The 17,004-nt window shown below is 39.7% G+C and overlaps 1 protein-coding gene across 3 annotated transcripts; it reads left to right on the top strand.

The window, feature by feature from the left end:
• The first annotated feature begins 304 nt into the window (after window positions 1-304).
• On the top strand, window positions 305-9,019 carry LOC120044992 (glycerol-3-phosphate acyltransferase 3-like). 3 transcript variants are annotated; one of them, XM_038989792.1, is made up of 13 exons: window positions 305-423; window positions 705-903; window positions 1,285-1,357; window positions 3,084-3,378; window positions 3,570-3,644; window positions 3,821-3,910; window positions 4,017-4,110; window positions 4,229-4,344; window positions 4,581-4,636; window positions 4,953-5,038; window positions 5,424-5,552; window positions 5,741-5,820; window positions 8,531-9,019. In XM_038989792.1, exons 2-13 carry the CDS (start codon window positions 736-738, stop codon window positions 8,661-8,663), a joined length of 1,395 nt encoding a protein of 464 aa, XP_038845720.1. In that variant the 5' UTR covers window positions 305-423; window positions 705-735; the 3' UTR covers window positions 8,664-9,019. The 3 variants fall into 3 exon arrangements, with proteins under 3 accessions (XP_038845720.1, XP_038845722.1, XP_038845721.1); XM_038989794.1 differs by having other exon boundaries at window positions 799-903; XM_038989793.1 differs by having other exon boundaries at window positions 324-415.
• Window positions 9,020-17,004: the final 7,985 nt, after the last annotated feature.

Consider the following 17,004-nt stretch of genomic DNA (forward strand, 5'->3'; position numbering starts at 1 on the left):
ATTTGAAATGTATTTATACTTTTACTTAAGTATATTTTAGCAATGACATTTACTTTTAATACTTAAGTATATTTAAAACCAAATACTTTTCGACTTTTACGCAAGTATTATTTTACTGGGTGACTTTCAATGTTACTTGAGTTATTTTCTATTACGGTATCTTTACTTTTACTCAAGTATGAAAATGGGGTATTTTCTTCACCACTGAGAAGATGCATTGTCTTGTAGGTGCATTGTAGAAATAGGCGCGGTTTATGACTTTGTGAATGTGGTAACTAGTGACGTCCTGGTTTTATTTTTACAGCAGATCTTGTGCACTGTCCTGTTGCTGACTACACTGTTTGGTTGCAACCTGCAACCACTACCGCTACAGCGAGGTACAGAAGAATGGAAAACTCGCTAAAACAACGAAGAGGTCTTCAGGTTACTATTTCTCTTTAATACATTTGGAAACATTTCATGTTCTGCAGTCAAACTCAGATATGGTAGACTCAATAATGTAAGCTATTTCTAGTGGTTCTCTTCTCGGCTATTTCGGTGTTCATATCCCGTTTCAGATCCTGTTTACCTAGCTAACTTTACATAGCTAACTACCTAGCTAGGCCCAAGTCAAAAATATGAATTCAGTCTCCTCTATTATAACAACAAAATATAATGCTTATTTGGAATGAATAGCTAATAAACGTTATGTCTCTCTTCTGTAGATAACTTGAACCCTATGTGCCATACCAGTGGATGACAGATCTCTGTGAGGTAGGGATGGATGACCTGTGGAGTGTAACGACTTTGTTGCTGCAGGTGTGGTTCTCCGTGATGATTGGGCTCATCATGATACCTGCTATGTTTGGCCTCTCCCTGGGGGTCACTTCGGTCTACATTCAGATTCTGGTCAAGATATTGGAGGTAACTGCTGGAAGTTCTGGAAGAGCTCAAATTCTGAAATTTCGGGATAGCTCACTATTTCTTATTTTATTATGAAACATTTTATTGAAGCATAACTTCATATAGCATCTAATAAAGAACTATGTTATTCTGTTTGCGAACAGATGATTTATGAAAAGATACATATTTTTTGTATAAATGCATTAATCGGATATTAATGGATTTATATTCACTACTATATGTAGGATTTTGTTCTCTGTATTCATGTTGCCCCCTGATCCCTTAGAACAGACGGACATAGTTAATGTTCAATGCGGGGAACGCGGGGCAGTTGGGCAAGATGCAGTATGTAGAAAGCATTGTGTGTGAGGTCAGCTGAAAATAACTCTGTTCTTTGGGCAGTGGTCCACCCTGCGGATCCAGAGAGGACACAGGGATCGACCCACTTTGCCAGTGCCTGCTCCGCTACCCAATGGTGAGTGACATTACACTCACTACCCATCGATGAATGAGTTCATGCTGAGGTCTGGAGGGACCCTGTCTGTGTAACTTATTGTGGATGACTATCAAACTGTAGCCTAATCTTTATTTTATCCGTTAACTTTTGTACTAAGCAATTGTTTTCTATTGTTCCTTCACTATGCTGAATGATACCATTTGAATCAATACTCTTTAGTTTGTATTTGCCCCTAACTGAAATGTGAATAGCCTTGTGATAATTATTAGACTAATTACACAGTAATAAGGTAATTATACATCCAGTAAGTTGAGTTGAGTTCTGATGGTCTATAGGAGAAATATTTGAATTCAGCAGAACTGCATTTCCAACATCCCATTGGAATGTGGAGTCCTTGGTTCTGCTCTTAGAGCATATTGTTCTGTAGTATGAGGGGTTGAATTCAGCTCTTATCTGGAAGGAGTAGAGTAGACCCTGTACATGTGACTGTGTGTCGGTGTGGTGGCTTATGATTGGTCAGCTTATGATTGGTCAGCTCAGCTGATGTGGGGTTGCGGAGTGGTCATCACGAGCTTCTATACCCACAATATCATAAATAAAGTCTGCCCATTTCTACAATTTATCTTCTTAAAAGTATATTTTAAAAGTAACCATAACCCTAACCTTAACCACACCGCTAACCTTACGCCTAACCCTAACCTTAAATTAAGACCAAAAAGCATTTTTTTGTAGCCAAGTTTTACTTTGTGGCTATGGAATCTGACTTTGGGGATATGGAAGCTAGTGGAAACCGTGCGGAGTGGAGCAGCCGTGTCCCACTCTGATGATGCAATAGAGGATTGCATAACTTCAGGCAGAAAACTGACTCTGTATGCCCCCTTCATCTTCTCTTCCTGGAAATATACTGTACAACGTTTGAAAGACGTCACGTCACCGTCTTCGGTGGAGCTATGTTGAGTTAAATTTGCTATTTATTAGACATGTATATCATATTCTATTTTGAACTGCCTTGAAGATTCCAGAAGATCGGATTTATACTGGGGACTTTTTGTGGTGTCTCTATAAGTTGTCTATCTGCAATCCTACCTTATGTTGTTGAATTAACACTCAATCATCTTTTGATCACAGAAACATTGGTATTCTAAATCAGGGTTGACAGGAAACTTAAAAAAGGACCGTTTTTTTGTATGGAAGGACAACAAGGTAAAGTCAATGCAATGTTATTATGCAATAAGATTTAGCAAACCATTCAGCAGCAGAGATGACAAAACCCACCATGCTTTTGTCTAAAACTCTTCTTCTGTGAACATAATACTGAAGCATATATAACTGTATAATCATGACACAAGCAAATTGTTAACCAGTAAGTTATTAGAAAAGTATTCATGTTTTACTGGAACTGGGTAAAATACAGTACATCAATGCTGAGTACAGAGAAAAGGAATGCAAGCTCAGTGCTCTCAGTGGTACCTGGTACTGATAGGCTAGGCCACAACAGTCCCCCCATCGCATTCCTCATCTGCATTTCCTTCTCTGGGATCTCTTTATACCAATAGAGGAAGAGCATAGATAGATACAGTGCCTTAATTAGTAGGTGTATATTTTACTCTTTACATACAATCCTTCTTATACATCCCTCACTCTACAGGCGTATCCATCATATTTAATGTCCTACATCTGAAAATCTCTGACTATGCTACCCACTGAGTGATTTATCTGTGCTGTTCCTCTCTTCTCTTCCCAGGACTCATCCAGAGGGAGGGTGGCTCTATGGAACACGAGATGGGGGAGCTGCGTCGGTATCGTACCCAGTCCATATCGAGGGGAGAGTTTGCGCTGAGCGACTCATTCTACTTCTACAGAAAGGGCCTGGAGAGCATCGTGGATGACCAAGTGACTCAGCGCTTCTCCTCTGAGGAGCTGGTCTCCTGGAACCTCCTGACCCGCACCAACCACAACTTTCACTACATCAGCCTGCGCCTCACCGTCATCTGGGGCCTGGGCGTGATCATACGTTACTGCGTGCTTTTCCCTCTCAGGTGGGTCTGACCACACCTCCCCTTAACTCTATCCATCTCAGACCAATCAACAGTCCATTTGTTCAGTTCAGGTTCTGTCAACTGATGTGGATTTATTGGATAGAGTGCAATTATTACTAATAATATTATTATTATTAAACACAATTTTAATGTTATTTTATTTTTTACATTTGTTTTGATCGTTCTTTCAGGATAACCCTGGCAATCATAGGGTTGAGCTGGCTGGTGATCGGGACAAGTTTGGTGGGGTTTCTACCTAACAGGAGGTAACGATGTACACAACAAAGGTTTTAAAGAATGTTTTAGAACTTTCATAAACTGCGGTGATAGGAACATTGAATGTTTCTATCTCTTATAACAGCTAGCTAGCTCGAGAGTTGATATACGGCTTGAGAGAATAGAATTTCCCTGGCTGTTACCGTACATTGCTCTTGTGTTCTAGAGTGAAGAACTGGCTCAGTGAGTTAGTCCATCTGATGTGCTACAGGATCTGTGCCAGAGGCCTCTCTGCCACCATCCAATACCACAACAAGTTAGTATACAGCCCAACCTACCTAAAATAAACATTTGGGAAGTAATATTAGTATCAATGTTTTCAATGTCATGATGTCATTGAAAGAAATACTTATTTTTCACAGAAATAATAAACCACAAAAAGGAGGAATATGCGTAGCAAACCACACCTCACCTATTGACATTGTCATTTTGGCCAATGATGGATGCTACGCTATGGTGGGTAACATGAACATGGCTGTGTCAACATATCACTGATTTTTGATATCGTATACATCACTTTTGGTTCTCAGCAGACTAGAGTTGTCATGCTCACTGTGTCCGGGTTTATTCCCAGGTGGGTCAAAGTCACAGTGGGCTGATGGGGGTCATCCAGAGATCAATGGTGAGGTCCTGCCCCCATGTGTGGTTTGAGAGGTCGGAGATGAGAGACCGACATGCTGTTACCAGTAGGTGAGACAGCAAGTAAATGGGAAAAGATGGCAGGAGATGCATTTAGTATGTCTTTTTCATCTATACATTTACTCAGTTGTCTTCTGTGAAGTGAATAAATCGCTTGCCAATGTCGATTTATTGCTTGTATAACGATATACATTACCATTACTGCCACTCAATCATCTCATACATTGTATTGTTTTCATCGTGATTAGTTTTGTCCTGGTTATTGATCTCCCTCCATCCTCTTCTAGATTGAGGGCTCATGTTGCAGCGAAGAGCAATCTACCCATTTTGATTTTCCCAGAGGGTAAGTCTCTATACTTAATTGTAGTCTTTATACTTTATTGTAGTCCTTATACTATGATTTTATTGTAGTCTTTATACTAGGACTTTATTGTAGTCTTTATATTAGGTGTCTCGTCCACCTTTATCTGCTGTCTGGAAGGTGTAGTTGGGGTCAATTCCATTTAATTTCAGTCAATCCATAAAGTCAACTCGTATACAATTTTTCTGATAAAATGTCAGTCTACTTCCTGAATTGACTTGAATTGAAATGCAATTGACTCCAATGCTCCTGGAAGTTTGTGGTTGTGGTGGTCTCGTGACCTTTTTATCTCCTGCAGGAACCTGCATCAACAACACATCGGTCATGATGTTCAAGAAGGGAAGCTTTGAGATTGGAGGGACAATATACCCAGTTGCAATCAAGGTACTCTGCAGTCTTCAGTAAATTGTCCATTGTCTGAATCTCTGAAATGCCTCTCTTGTGTTCTAACCCTGGCTCTGTCATCAATCAGCAGTTACTGTATGACATTAAACATTGTTACATATTGACCTTCACTTGTTATGTGTTGACTTTGTCGGCTATTGTTTTATTTCATTTCCATGTAAAAGCCTTTTGATCAGTGGAGGCTGAAGGGAGAACAGCTCATAATATTGTCCGGAACGGAGCAAATGGAATGGCATCAAACACCTGGAAACCATTCCACTAATTCCGCTTCAGTCATTCACCACGAGCCCATTCTCCCCAATTAAGGTGCCACCAACCTCCTGTGCTTTTGATTAATATACGTTTGGATCTCCTTCCCTGTTAGTATGACCCACGCTTTGGAGATGCCTTCTGGAACAGTGCCAAGTACAACATGGTGAGCTACCTACTGAGAATGATGACCAGCTGGGCCATCGTGGTCAATGTGTGGTACCTGCCCCCAATGACCAGACAGGTAGGGTGTCACAGTCTATATACGGTATTACTGCTACTCCCTCCCATGACCAACTGGTCAGACCTTATGTTGTGTTTTATTCCCAAACCTTCATAGAGTGCACACTCCTCTTACCCCCAGGACCATAGACTCCTCTTTATATATATTTTTTTTTAAATCATATCCTTCTTCATTACCGCTTTGAATAGGAAGGGGAAGATGCTACCAAGTTTGCCAACCGAGTGAAGTCTGCTATCGCACATCAGGGAGGGCTGTTGGACATGGCGTGGTAAGGAAACTCTCAGCAAACTTTCTTTTTCACTGCTTTATTCTCACTAAAGATCCCTTAAAACATGTCATTCTATCATAATAGAGTTCTGTGATCAAAAGAAAATGTGCTGGGAACTAGAGGTCGACCGATTAATCGGAATGGCCGATTAATTAGGGCCGATTTCAAGTTTTCATAACAATCGGAAATCTGTATTTTTGGGCGCCGATTAATTTTTATTTTTATGTATATATACCTTTATTTAACTAGGCAAGTCAGTTAAGAACACATTCTTATTTTCAATGACGACCTAGGAACGAACGGTGGGTTAATTGCCTTGTTCAGGGGCAGAACGACAGATTTTCACCTTGTCAGCTCGGGGGACCCAATCTTGCAACCTTACAGTTAACTAGTCCAACGCAATAACGACCTGCCTCTCTCTCGTTGCACTCCATAAGTTACGCGAATGCAGTAAGCCAAGGTAAGTTGCTAGCTAGCATTAAACTTATCTTATAAAAAACAATCAATCATAACCACTAGTTAACTACACATGGATGATGATATTACTAGATATTATCTAGCGTGTCCTGCGTTGCATATAATCTGACTGAGCGGTGGTACACAGAAGCAGGAGCGTAAACATTCATTCAAACAGCACTTTCGTGCGTTTTGCCAGCAGCTCTTTGTTGTGCGTCAAGCATTGCGCTGTTTATGACTTCAAGCCTATCAACTCCCGAGATGAGGCTGGTGTAACCGAAGTGAAATGGCTAGCTAGTTAGCGCGCGCTAATAGCGTTTCAAACGTCACTCGCTCTGAGCCTTCTAGTAGTTGTTCCCCTTGCTCTGCATGGGTAACACTGCTTCGATGGTGGCTGTTGTCGTTGTGTTGCTGGTTCGAGCCCAGGGAGGAGCGAGGAGAGGGACGGAAGCTATACTGTTACACTTGCAATATTAAAGTACCTATAAGAACATCCAATAGTCAAAGGTTAATGAAATACAAATGGTATAGAGGGAAATAGTCCTATAATTCCTATAATAACTACAACCTAAAACTTCCTACCTGGGAATATTGAAGACTCATGTTAAAAGGAACCACCAGCTTTCATATGTTCTCATGTTCTGAGCAAGGAACTGAAACGTTAGCTTTCTTACATAGCACATATTGCACTTTTACTTTCTTCTCCAACACTTTGTTTTTGCATTATTTAAACCAAATTGAACATGTTTCATTATTTACTTGAGGCTAAATAGATTTTATTTATGTATTATATTAAGTTAAAATAAGTGTTCATTCAGTATTGTTGTAATTGTCATTATTACAAACCAAAATAAAAAAATCGTCTGATTAATCGGTATCGGCTTTATTGGTCCTCCAATAATCGGTATCGGTATCTGCGTTGAAAAATCATAATCGGTCGACCTCTACTGGGAATCATACTGTTCTATAATAATGTGTTACTAGTTACAAGCTGGAGACTCTTACCTCCCTCACTAGCTTTAAGCACCAGCTGTCAGAACAGCTCACAGATCACTGCACCTGTACATAGCTCATCTATAAATAGCCCATCTAATCTACCTCATCCCCCATACTGTATTTATTTATTTATCTTGCTCCTTTGCACCCCAGTATCTCAACTTGCACATTCATCCTCTGCACATCCTACCATTCCAGTGTTTAATTGCTATATTGTAATTACTTTGCCACCATGGCCTATTTATTGCCTTACCTCTCTTATCCTACCTCATTTGCACATGCTGTATATAGATTTTCCTATTGTATTATTGATTGTATGTTTGTTTATTCCATGTGTAACTCTGTGTTGTTGTATGTGTCGAACTGCTTTGCTTTATCTTGGCCAGGTCGCAGTTGCAAATGAGAACTTGTTCTCAACTAGCCTACCTGGTGAAATAAAAAATAAAATAAACAAGTAGGCCGCAGCTAAAGTCTGAATTGCAGTACACAGCACATGAAAGTAAACATATCTCGAGGTGCTTAAAAAGCTAAACAAACATCAATAAAAAAAAAATGAATGACATGAGTATAGGTCTAGACTACAATGTTCTGAGTAGGCTACTTCAATGTTCTGAGTAAGCTACTTCAATGTTCTGAGTAGGCTACTTCAATGTTCTGAGTAAGCTACTTAAATGTTCTGAGTAGCGTACTTCAAGTTCTGGGTAGGCTACTTCAAACCTCCAACAGATGGAGCGACAGTCAATAGCACAAGGCTTGAACAGAGGGAGGTGCATGTGGTCAACAGGGAGAGCTGAGCAGCCAAATCAGGTCGTCCGGGGGCAGGTACCTGAAGCTGGGTGTCTTGCCTTCCGCGTCTTCTCCGTGCTGTAGGACACTGCCGTTGGTTTTTTATCTTCCCATGCACTCACTCAGGATACAGTATACTCAACTTTGAAGGAATGCTCTTGAGCAATGAATTCCTCACTGCCAACTCAGCACTGCATTGTAGTCTTGGATCAAGGAGACCGTAGAAACATCCCAATGTAGGCCGACCGAATTCAAGTCAAAATAGCTGATTTTGAAAAGCTGTTTTGCCGTTCATTCTCGGGCAGGAAACAAGTAAGATTTAATCCAGACTAAATCTATACTCATTTGGCTATTCAAAAACAAAAATTTAAAAAACATACATTTATGAAATATTTACTAAATATACAGGATCTCTCTGCCAAGGCTGCCAAAAGGGCGCCATGGCAACTGTAGAATGTCTGTCTCTCTACAGGGATGGGAGCTTGAAGAGAGACAAGGTGAAAGAAGAATTTAAAGAGCATCAACAGAAGATGTACAGCAGTATGGTTGTGGGAAAGAAAGCTAGAACCTCACAAGAGCCTCACACAGAGAGCACCAAGAGATAATGACATTGGAATTAACACTGGACAATCTCTGACAGTGGGCGATAACTTCAAAGTATTTTACAAACTACAATGCATACGGACTGGAGTAATTCCAAATCAATGGCCTTTGTTATTGAATACGGATTCATTATCATTGTGTGGTATCAGACTCTGATACGCAACATATAGTGTATCAGTTTTTAATGCATGAAATGCCTCTTTTTTAAAGAATTGTTTTATAGAAACATAAACATATCAAACTTAACTGCAAGTAGTACTAATCTGTATGATATTAAATGATCTCTGATAATGTTACAGTAATACTACGTTTTCAGATTGCACTAAACTTAACACAAGAATGTGTTTACGTTGACACAGAGTTTGTACTGGTATTAGTATTCATTTGTGCAATTTTCCTTCTTATGTTACGTTATGCTCCTTACAATGCAACTCCTTACCCTAAATAGCCCCCTACAATATACACTGAGTGTACAAAACATTAAGGACATCTGCTCTTTCCATGACTTAGACTGACCAGGTGAATCCAGGTGAAAACTATGATCCCTTATTGATGTCACTTGTTAAATCCACTTCAAGCAGTGTAGATGAAGTGGAGAAGACAGGTTAAAGAAGCATTTTTAATCCTTGAGACAATTGAGACATGGAATGTGTATGTATGCCATTCAAAGGGTGAATGGGCAAGACCAAATATTTAAGTGCCTTTGAACAGGGTATGGTAGTAGGTGCCAGGTGCACCGGTTTGTGTCAAGAACTATGACGCTGCTGGGTTTTTCAACAGTTTCCCGTGTGTATTAAGAATGGTCCACCACCATAGGGACATCCAGCTAACTTGACACAACTGTGGGAAGCATTGGAGTCAACATGGGCCAGCATCCCTGTGGAACGCTTTTGACATCCTGTAGAGTCCATGCCCCGACAAATTGAGGCTGTTCTGAGGGCAAAAGGGGTGGGGTGGGGGGGACACAAATCAATAATAGGAAGGTGTCCATAATGTTTCTTCACTCAGTGTATACTGTTCACCCATGGTCATGTTTGAAGGTGTTTTGATCAAAGTCCAAAACAAAGACTGGGGGTTTATTGTTAATTATTTACATCATTTAAATGTTATGAAATCTACATTTTGGCCTGGTCCAGAAACAACCACTTGCCCTGCTCTAACCCTTAGCCACTTATGCAGATCTGAGAGGGTAGATGTATAGGTATAAAGAATATGGAAATGCCTATTTGACATTTCCATGTTAGTCATTTAGCAGATGCTCTTATCCAGAGCGACTTACAGGAGCAGTTAAGGTTAAGTGCCTTGCTCAAGCGCACATCGACAGATTTTTCACATATTCGGCTCGGTTACTGGCCAAACGCTTTTAATCGCTGGGCTACCTGCTGCCTATAGAGGCTAATTAGATGTTGTCTCTGGACCTATACTAAACAAAAATATAAACGCAACATGTAAAGTGTTTATACAGTGTTTCATGAGCTGAAATAAAATATTCCAGAAATATTCCATACACACATGAAGCTTATTTCTCTCAAATTTTGTGCACATATTTGTTTACATTCCCGTTAGTGAGCATTTCTGCTGACAGTTGTGGCATATCAAGAAGCTGATTAATCAGCATTATCATTATACAGGTGCACCTTGTGCTGGGGACAATAAAAGGCCACTCTAAAATGTGTAGTTTTGTCAACCAACACAATGCCACAGATGTATGAAGTTTTGAAGGAGCATGCAATTGGCACACCGACTGCAGGAATGTTCACCAGAGCTGATGCCAGATAATGTAATGTTAATTTCTCTACCATAAGCCGTCTCTAACGTCATTTTAGAGAATTTGGCAGTACGTCCAACCGGCCTCACAACCACAGACCACATATATGGAGTCTTGTGGGTAAGCGGTTTGCTGATGTCACGTTGTGAACAGAGTGCCCCATGGTGGCGGTGGGGTTATGGTATGGGCAGGCATAAGCTACAGACAATGAACACAATTGCATTTTATCAATGACAATTTGAATGCACAGTGATACCGTGACAAGATCCTAAGGCCCATTGTTGTGCCATTCATCCGCCACCATCACCTCATGTTTCAGCGTTGTAATGCACAGCCCTATGTCGCAAGGATCTGTACACAATTCCTAGAAGCTGAAACCTTCCCAGTTCTTTCATTGCCTGCATACTCACCAGACATGTCACCCATTGAGCATGTTTGGGATGCTCTGGATCGATGCGTACGACAGCGTGTTCCAGTTCCCGCCAATATCCAGCAACTTCGCACCGCCATTGAAGAGGAATGGGACAACATTCAACAGGCCACAATCAACAGCCTGATCAACTCTATGCAAAGGAGATGTGTCGCGCTGCACTGACTGGTTTTCTGATCCACACTCCTACTTTTTTTAAAAGATATCTGTGACCAACAGATGCATATCTATATTTTCCAATCATATGAAATCCATAGATTAGTGCCTAATGAATTTATTTAAATTGACTGATTTCATTATATGAATTGTAACTCAGTGAAATTGTTCAAATTGTTGCATGTTACATTTGTAATTTTGTTCAGTAGTTTTCAAATTCTGCTTGTACTGTCGTAAATGAAACACTAGGAGTCAGTGTTTGCAAACAAATAACAATCATGTCACCAACTTACTCGGTCAACGATCAGACGGATCCACTCACACAAAAAGATCTCACTACCTTGACTAAATATCAACACCTCATTTACAATCCAAAAGTTTCAATATAAGAAAGAAAGATATGCTATTTAGTTGAATAGTATGGGGTGTGGGGATAATGTTAGACGGTGGCTGATTAAAACTGTAGTTTACCATAAAGCTTTGGTTTTACTCATACAAAACCAAACAAACTATATTTGATTTAATTTATTTAAATGTATTTAAATTTATACAAATGTTATATAATGATGACCTAAATATTTACTAAATAAGCTGAGGTCTTGGTGTGTAAAAGTAATACATTCCTGTTCTGTTACTTTGTGAAAGGATGATGGGAATGGTGGTTGACTGCGTGATAATATTTCTTATTTTACTAATAGCCTGATACATATAACAATATGACACCTATCATCTAACCAGGTTCACTCTTTTGGGACAAGGTTTCTTGTCTGTGAGAACCTGTATGTGCCCTGAGAGTGAGTTAGGGAGGGGGGAAGAGAGAGTGAGGGGGTTAGATGATCCCAAATAAAAAGGCTGTACAGATAAAAGTGGGTAAGACATGTTTACTGTGCCGGTGCTTTAATAAAGAAAGCAGATACTGTGAAATAGCATGGAGTTATTCTTCCGCACACAGCGAGCTGGAGCCAGCTTAAATTTCACAGCCTCTCCTCCGTCGCAGACCTACACCGAGACCATCTCCCAGCACGGCTCAAGCACCCGGCTATAATAACAATCCCACAACTTAAATTGCTTGAACAGAAATGTTTGTTCTCTTCTAACAGGATTGTGAATTATTAATCGGATCTAAAGCCGATTTTATAACCTGATTGTTGAGGTGGGACTCTTGGCGAGTGATGCTGCACCACACCATTTACTGTGATGAATGTGTGTGCACATCTTTATATCCAAATTAATGTGATTCGGATAGATTTTGAAGGGACATCATATAGAAAGCATGGGAGTGACCCATGCAGGACCTATATGACTGTAGACTCCATACAACTGCCCAGTATGTCTTAATATGTTGATTAGATTTTCTCCATTTCATTTTTACTTTGAAGTGATCTATACAAATGTAATGCAGGTACACTCAGTAAATATGAATACATTGTCAAATTGAATCATTTCCTCCAGAGAATGTAGTTCATGGAGGACATCATTTTAAATCGAAGTTTGTCTGGAACTGAGCATCTTGACCAGTCAGGAGGTTAAATGACTCAAGCTCTGTCTAAGACCTGACATTAGTTAGAGCATAATGTCTTTAAAAACATTCTTCTGCCATCCCTTCTATGCTTCGAGTGGAACTCCTACGCGAATGTAGGGCTATTTTATGTTGAAGAACAATGTGACTCACAGAGAGAAATCAATATAGAGGCATTTGTATTTGTATTTATTATGGATCCCCATTAGTTCCTGCCAAGGCAGCAACCTACTCTTACTGGGTTCCAGCAAAATTAAGGCAGTTATACTGTACAATTTCAAAAACATTACAATACATTTATTACAGAATTCATAACACCGAGAGTAATATCTGGAAAGACTATTCATTCTAGACCCATGATGCACCTCAATGAAAATAGTATTCTTTTTTTTATCTGCCCACAGCCCACCCTAATGTTATTGCATTAAATTCATCACAAACTCCCCCTTAGTGCATTTTGGGTTTAGTCATAAGACAACAGTCGGGTACATGGATGGGCAGAGTATTCTGATGAGCTGGAGTGTGTGTCCTACCTCCAGCAGTCATCCGTCGCTTAAATCCCACTTCTTCAGACTGTGTTTCTGACTGAGAGAGATCAGTAATTATTCATCAACAAGACAATTTATTGTTTGCTTATTGTGTGATTTGACTTCATTCTTCATAAGAAGAAGAAGTAAATTACAATGTATTCAATACCTGCTTTATTCCATCGCATACTTAATCAGACTGATAGTTATCAAATATGATATGTTTTGGGGAAAAGTCATTGTATTTATTATTTTTGTTGCACGGCACCAGTGAAAACCTGACTATTATTTTTTTTAAAGAGATTCCTGCTACAATTGGAATGAAGGATGTCTGTCTGTCTGGCCGATAAATAATACAATGTGACAATCCTTCAGTGTTGTGGACAGTGTGTCTGCTGTTCCTAGGCATGGCCTAGACTGGACCCTAGCTCCAGTCACAGGGTGAGCGTGATGCTGTGACATGTCACATTATAGCCAGGACCAAATCAGGCTGAACACAGGTCAAAGCAAGCCTGTCACATACATACAGACAGTATTTCCAGGGTTTTTGGTTCTTAACAAACAGCACAAAACATAAAGTGTGAAAAAAAAACATCTTCAACAAAGTTGTGCAAAGTTTCAAGGATTTCCATCTCCAGTTGTTTTTAGTGTGTGAATGTGTGTGTGTTCATTCCCTCTATACAGTGACTTGGTGGCCAGGAGGGGGAATATATGATTTGCCTACACTAATGAAACAGGCTATAATTGGTCCACATTGATCTATTTGATTGAGCTGCAATGGAGTCTGAAGTTGTTCAAGTGGAAAGCTGATTGATTTGTGGTTAAATTCAAGATCATTTAGTTTGGGAAATAATTATGTTCTTATCTAGTTATCTTCAGATGCTGGAAGGAATCTTTTTGACTAGATTGTATGGTTGACTTGAAGGAATGTTCTCCTTTTCCCTCCACTATTTGCAAATCTATTGGTGAAAATGGCATAAAGGAATATTATGTTGCATAAGATAACTTGTATAGTAATTTAGCAGATGCTCTTGTTCAGAGCAACTTACAGTAGCGAGTGCATACATTTTCATACTTTTTTCATACTGGTCCCCCGTGGGAATCGATCCCACATCCCTGGCATTGCAAGAGTCATGCTCTACCAACTGAGCCACACAGGACCACAATGTAGCCATGTTATATGAGGAAAAGGTGTTGCCTTATAACAATATCATAACCATGAATATAACATTTTAATACATCTAACAGTGAAGCAAAGTTTTGTTGTGCCCAGTAATTTTCATCATAATCCTAAAACACAGTTTAGAGAGTCCACAGATTTTTTCCCCTCATTTTGACAAAAAATAAATAAATGCATTGTGTTGGGGGGAAACAGAAAATGGTGAGGTACATGACAAATGTCCTTTGGTGAGGTACATGAAGGTGTGTAATTGCAGACTACACTTTGCCCTCAGCCCTGTGCCTCAAAAGGTATTTCTTCTATTATTGACAGAGTTGGAGCTGGGCTGGCAGTGGCTCCCTGCGTCCACCCCCCTCCCTCTGATTGCTTTTGTTTCCAGGTCACCTCCTATCTATTGCAGCAACTTTTCCAATTTCTTAGGACTTGTTATATGAAGATAAAAGACATGGCCACTAGTTGCTGAAGGCAGACTGAGACCGCTCTCTGGAAATGTACATAAACCTATAACGAAACAATACCCAAAAAAACGGATTCAACACTCCTCACTTTCATGCTCACTGAGCAATGGAGATGATCTAATCTAAGAATGGGATTCAATGAAACTCACTGTGGTGCAAGTTCATCAAATAAATAATCGAATAAAAAATGTTGTCCATTAATATACAATTATCTTTAGCCTTGATGATTAATTGCATTAAACTTATGAAAGTATGTTTTGTACAAATCAAAGGAGGGGGGGAAATGATGGATGAGGAGGAAGGGTATGATGAATGAAGAAAGCAACAGAACTAAATTGAAAGTGTACTCATCCATTCTCTCTTTCACAACTAATGATAAATTGAGCATGTCACATTGAACAATACATGTTCAGGTTTTAACATCGTCTCCTCCATAGAGCAGTAATGTGGACTGACGGCAAGGCAAGCAGGTAGCTCAATCTGACGGAACTCTTCACACTTCTCAGATGGTTTTCCCATTGCAGGCAGGGCGTAGAGTAAGAGAAACGCTACTTGGCTTTGATTTGCAGGGAATAATTGAGTGCCTTTGATGAACGACATATCCTTTGTGTACCTACAAGAGTCATGGCCTGTGGGAGACCAGTATTCAGAAGTAGATTTAGACCTGATTCAGGATCTGATCCTTAACTACATTTAATTCATCAACATGAACAATATGTATTCATATACAGGTAACTGCCAAAATGATAGAAACACTTGAGTAAATGAGGGAAACAAAGTATATTGAAAGCAGATGCTTCCACACAGGTGTGGTTCCTGAGTTAATTACATCACATCATGCTTATCATTTATAAAACTGCTGGGCAGAATTAGTTTGTCTACCATGGCTAGGATGACAATGCCCCATCCACAGGGCATGAATGGTCACTGAATGGTTTGATGAGCATGAAAACGATGTAAACCACATGCCATGGCGGTCTCAGTCATCAGATCTCAACCCAATTGAGCACATGGGAGATTCTGGAGCAGCAAGTGAAACAGCGTTTTCCAACACCGTCACCAAATTATGGAATGGTGTCACATTCCCCCAATAGAGTTACAGACACCTGTAGAATCTATGCCAAGGTCCATTGAAGTGTTCTGGCTTGTGGTGGCCCAACACCCTATTAAAGACATGCTCTGGAACTTTGGCGACTCTTCCCTAATGTGAGCCAGCCCCCTAAGAATTTGAATTCAACCAATGAGCTTCAGCCCCTTGCAATTTGAGTAACAGCTAGCAAGATGCAAATCATGCACACACAGCAGAGAGAGAGAGAGGGCAATGACGTGGTGCACATCTCCTCACATATGTGAAGTTGTACACAATTTACGGGGACCACTTTTGGCTCGTGAGCTCTTTCAAAACTACTGGCTAAAAAGTATGTAAAGGTACTGTAGAATCTCTTTAAGACACTTTATGTTGGTGTTTACTTTATTAAGGTAGTTACCTATATCTCTAATGTAAACAAGTAGCATATACTGTGTACTTATTCACTTGATTTATGCAATTCCCATTTCCTGTGGAGATTTTGTATTTGTGTGTGTAACTTTCTCTTGCACAGCCTTTTCACAGAAGTCTCAACCTTTCACTTTGTCTTCCCAGAAAAGTTGAAACAAGTCAAAAGAACTGGGTGCTGCCATATTGTTTGCTTTGCTTTGTTAAAAAACTAACTAATTGACACACAGTCAAAGTTACAGATGATCAAATTCCTATTAAGATTGCATCTGGCTTGGCTCCAGGCGACAGCCTATATTGTAAATAATATTGCCATCTGTGAGATGGCGACAGCTGGGAAATTAAGAAGACACGACGAGGATGGAATTAATAGGGAGAAAATAAGGATGGTTTCTTGGGATCTCTATAAACATGCAGTAATGCAACTTAAATTACATTACTCTTAGTTATTAATTTTCAAATAAACACAATTTAATAATCATTGCTAACCATACACATTGCTGCATAGTATGGATATCTCTGCTACAGATAACAAATGAACAAAAGCTATGTCAAGGCTTAGTCCCCAAAAATGAAAATGTTAATCTTTCCATCCCAGCAAATGTGTGAATAACATTTCCCCCTGCTTTAAACAATTATTATAGTCACAGTAAATACATATTTTATTGAGCATATACAGTAGTAAAAGCAGGGATGGATTGACATACCGGACCATTTTTCTCTTTGAGGCCCCCACACCGGACCATTTTTTCCGTGACGCCTCCATTGTTTGTACGATAATTATAATTTTTGAAGAAAAAACAAACAATT

The sequence above is a fragment of the Salvelinus namaycush genome, chromosome 3 (genome assembly GCF_016432855.1).
Source record: "Salvelinus namaycush isolate Seneca chromosome 3, SaNama_1.0, whole genome shotgun sequence".
Taxonomy (NCBI): domain Eukaryota; kingdom Metazoa; phylum Chordata; class Actinopteri; order Salmoniformes; family Salmonidae; genus Salvelinus; species Salvelinus namaycush.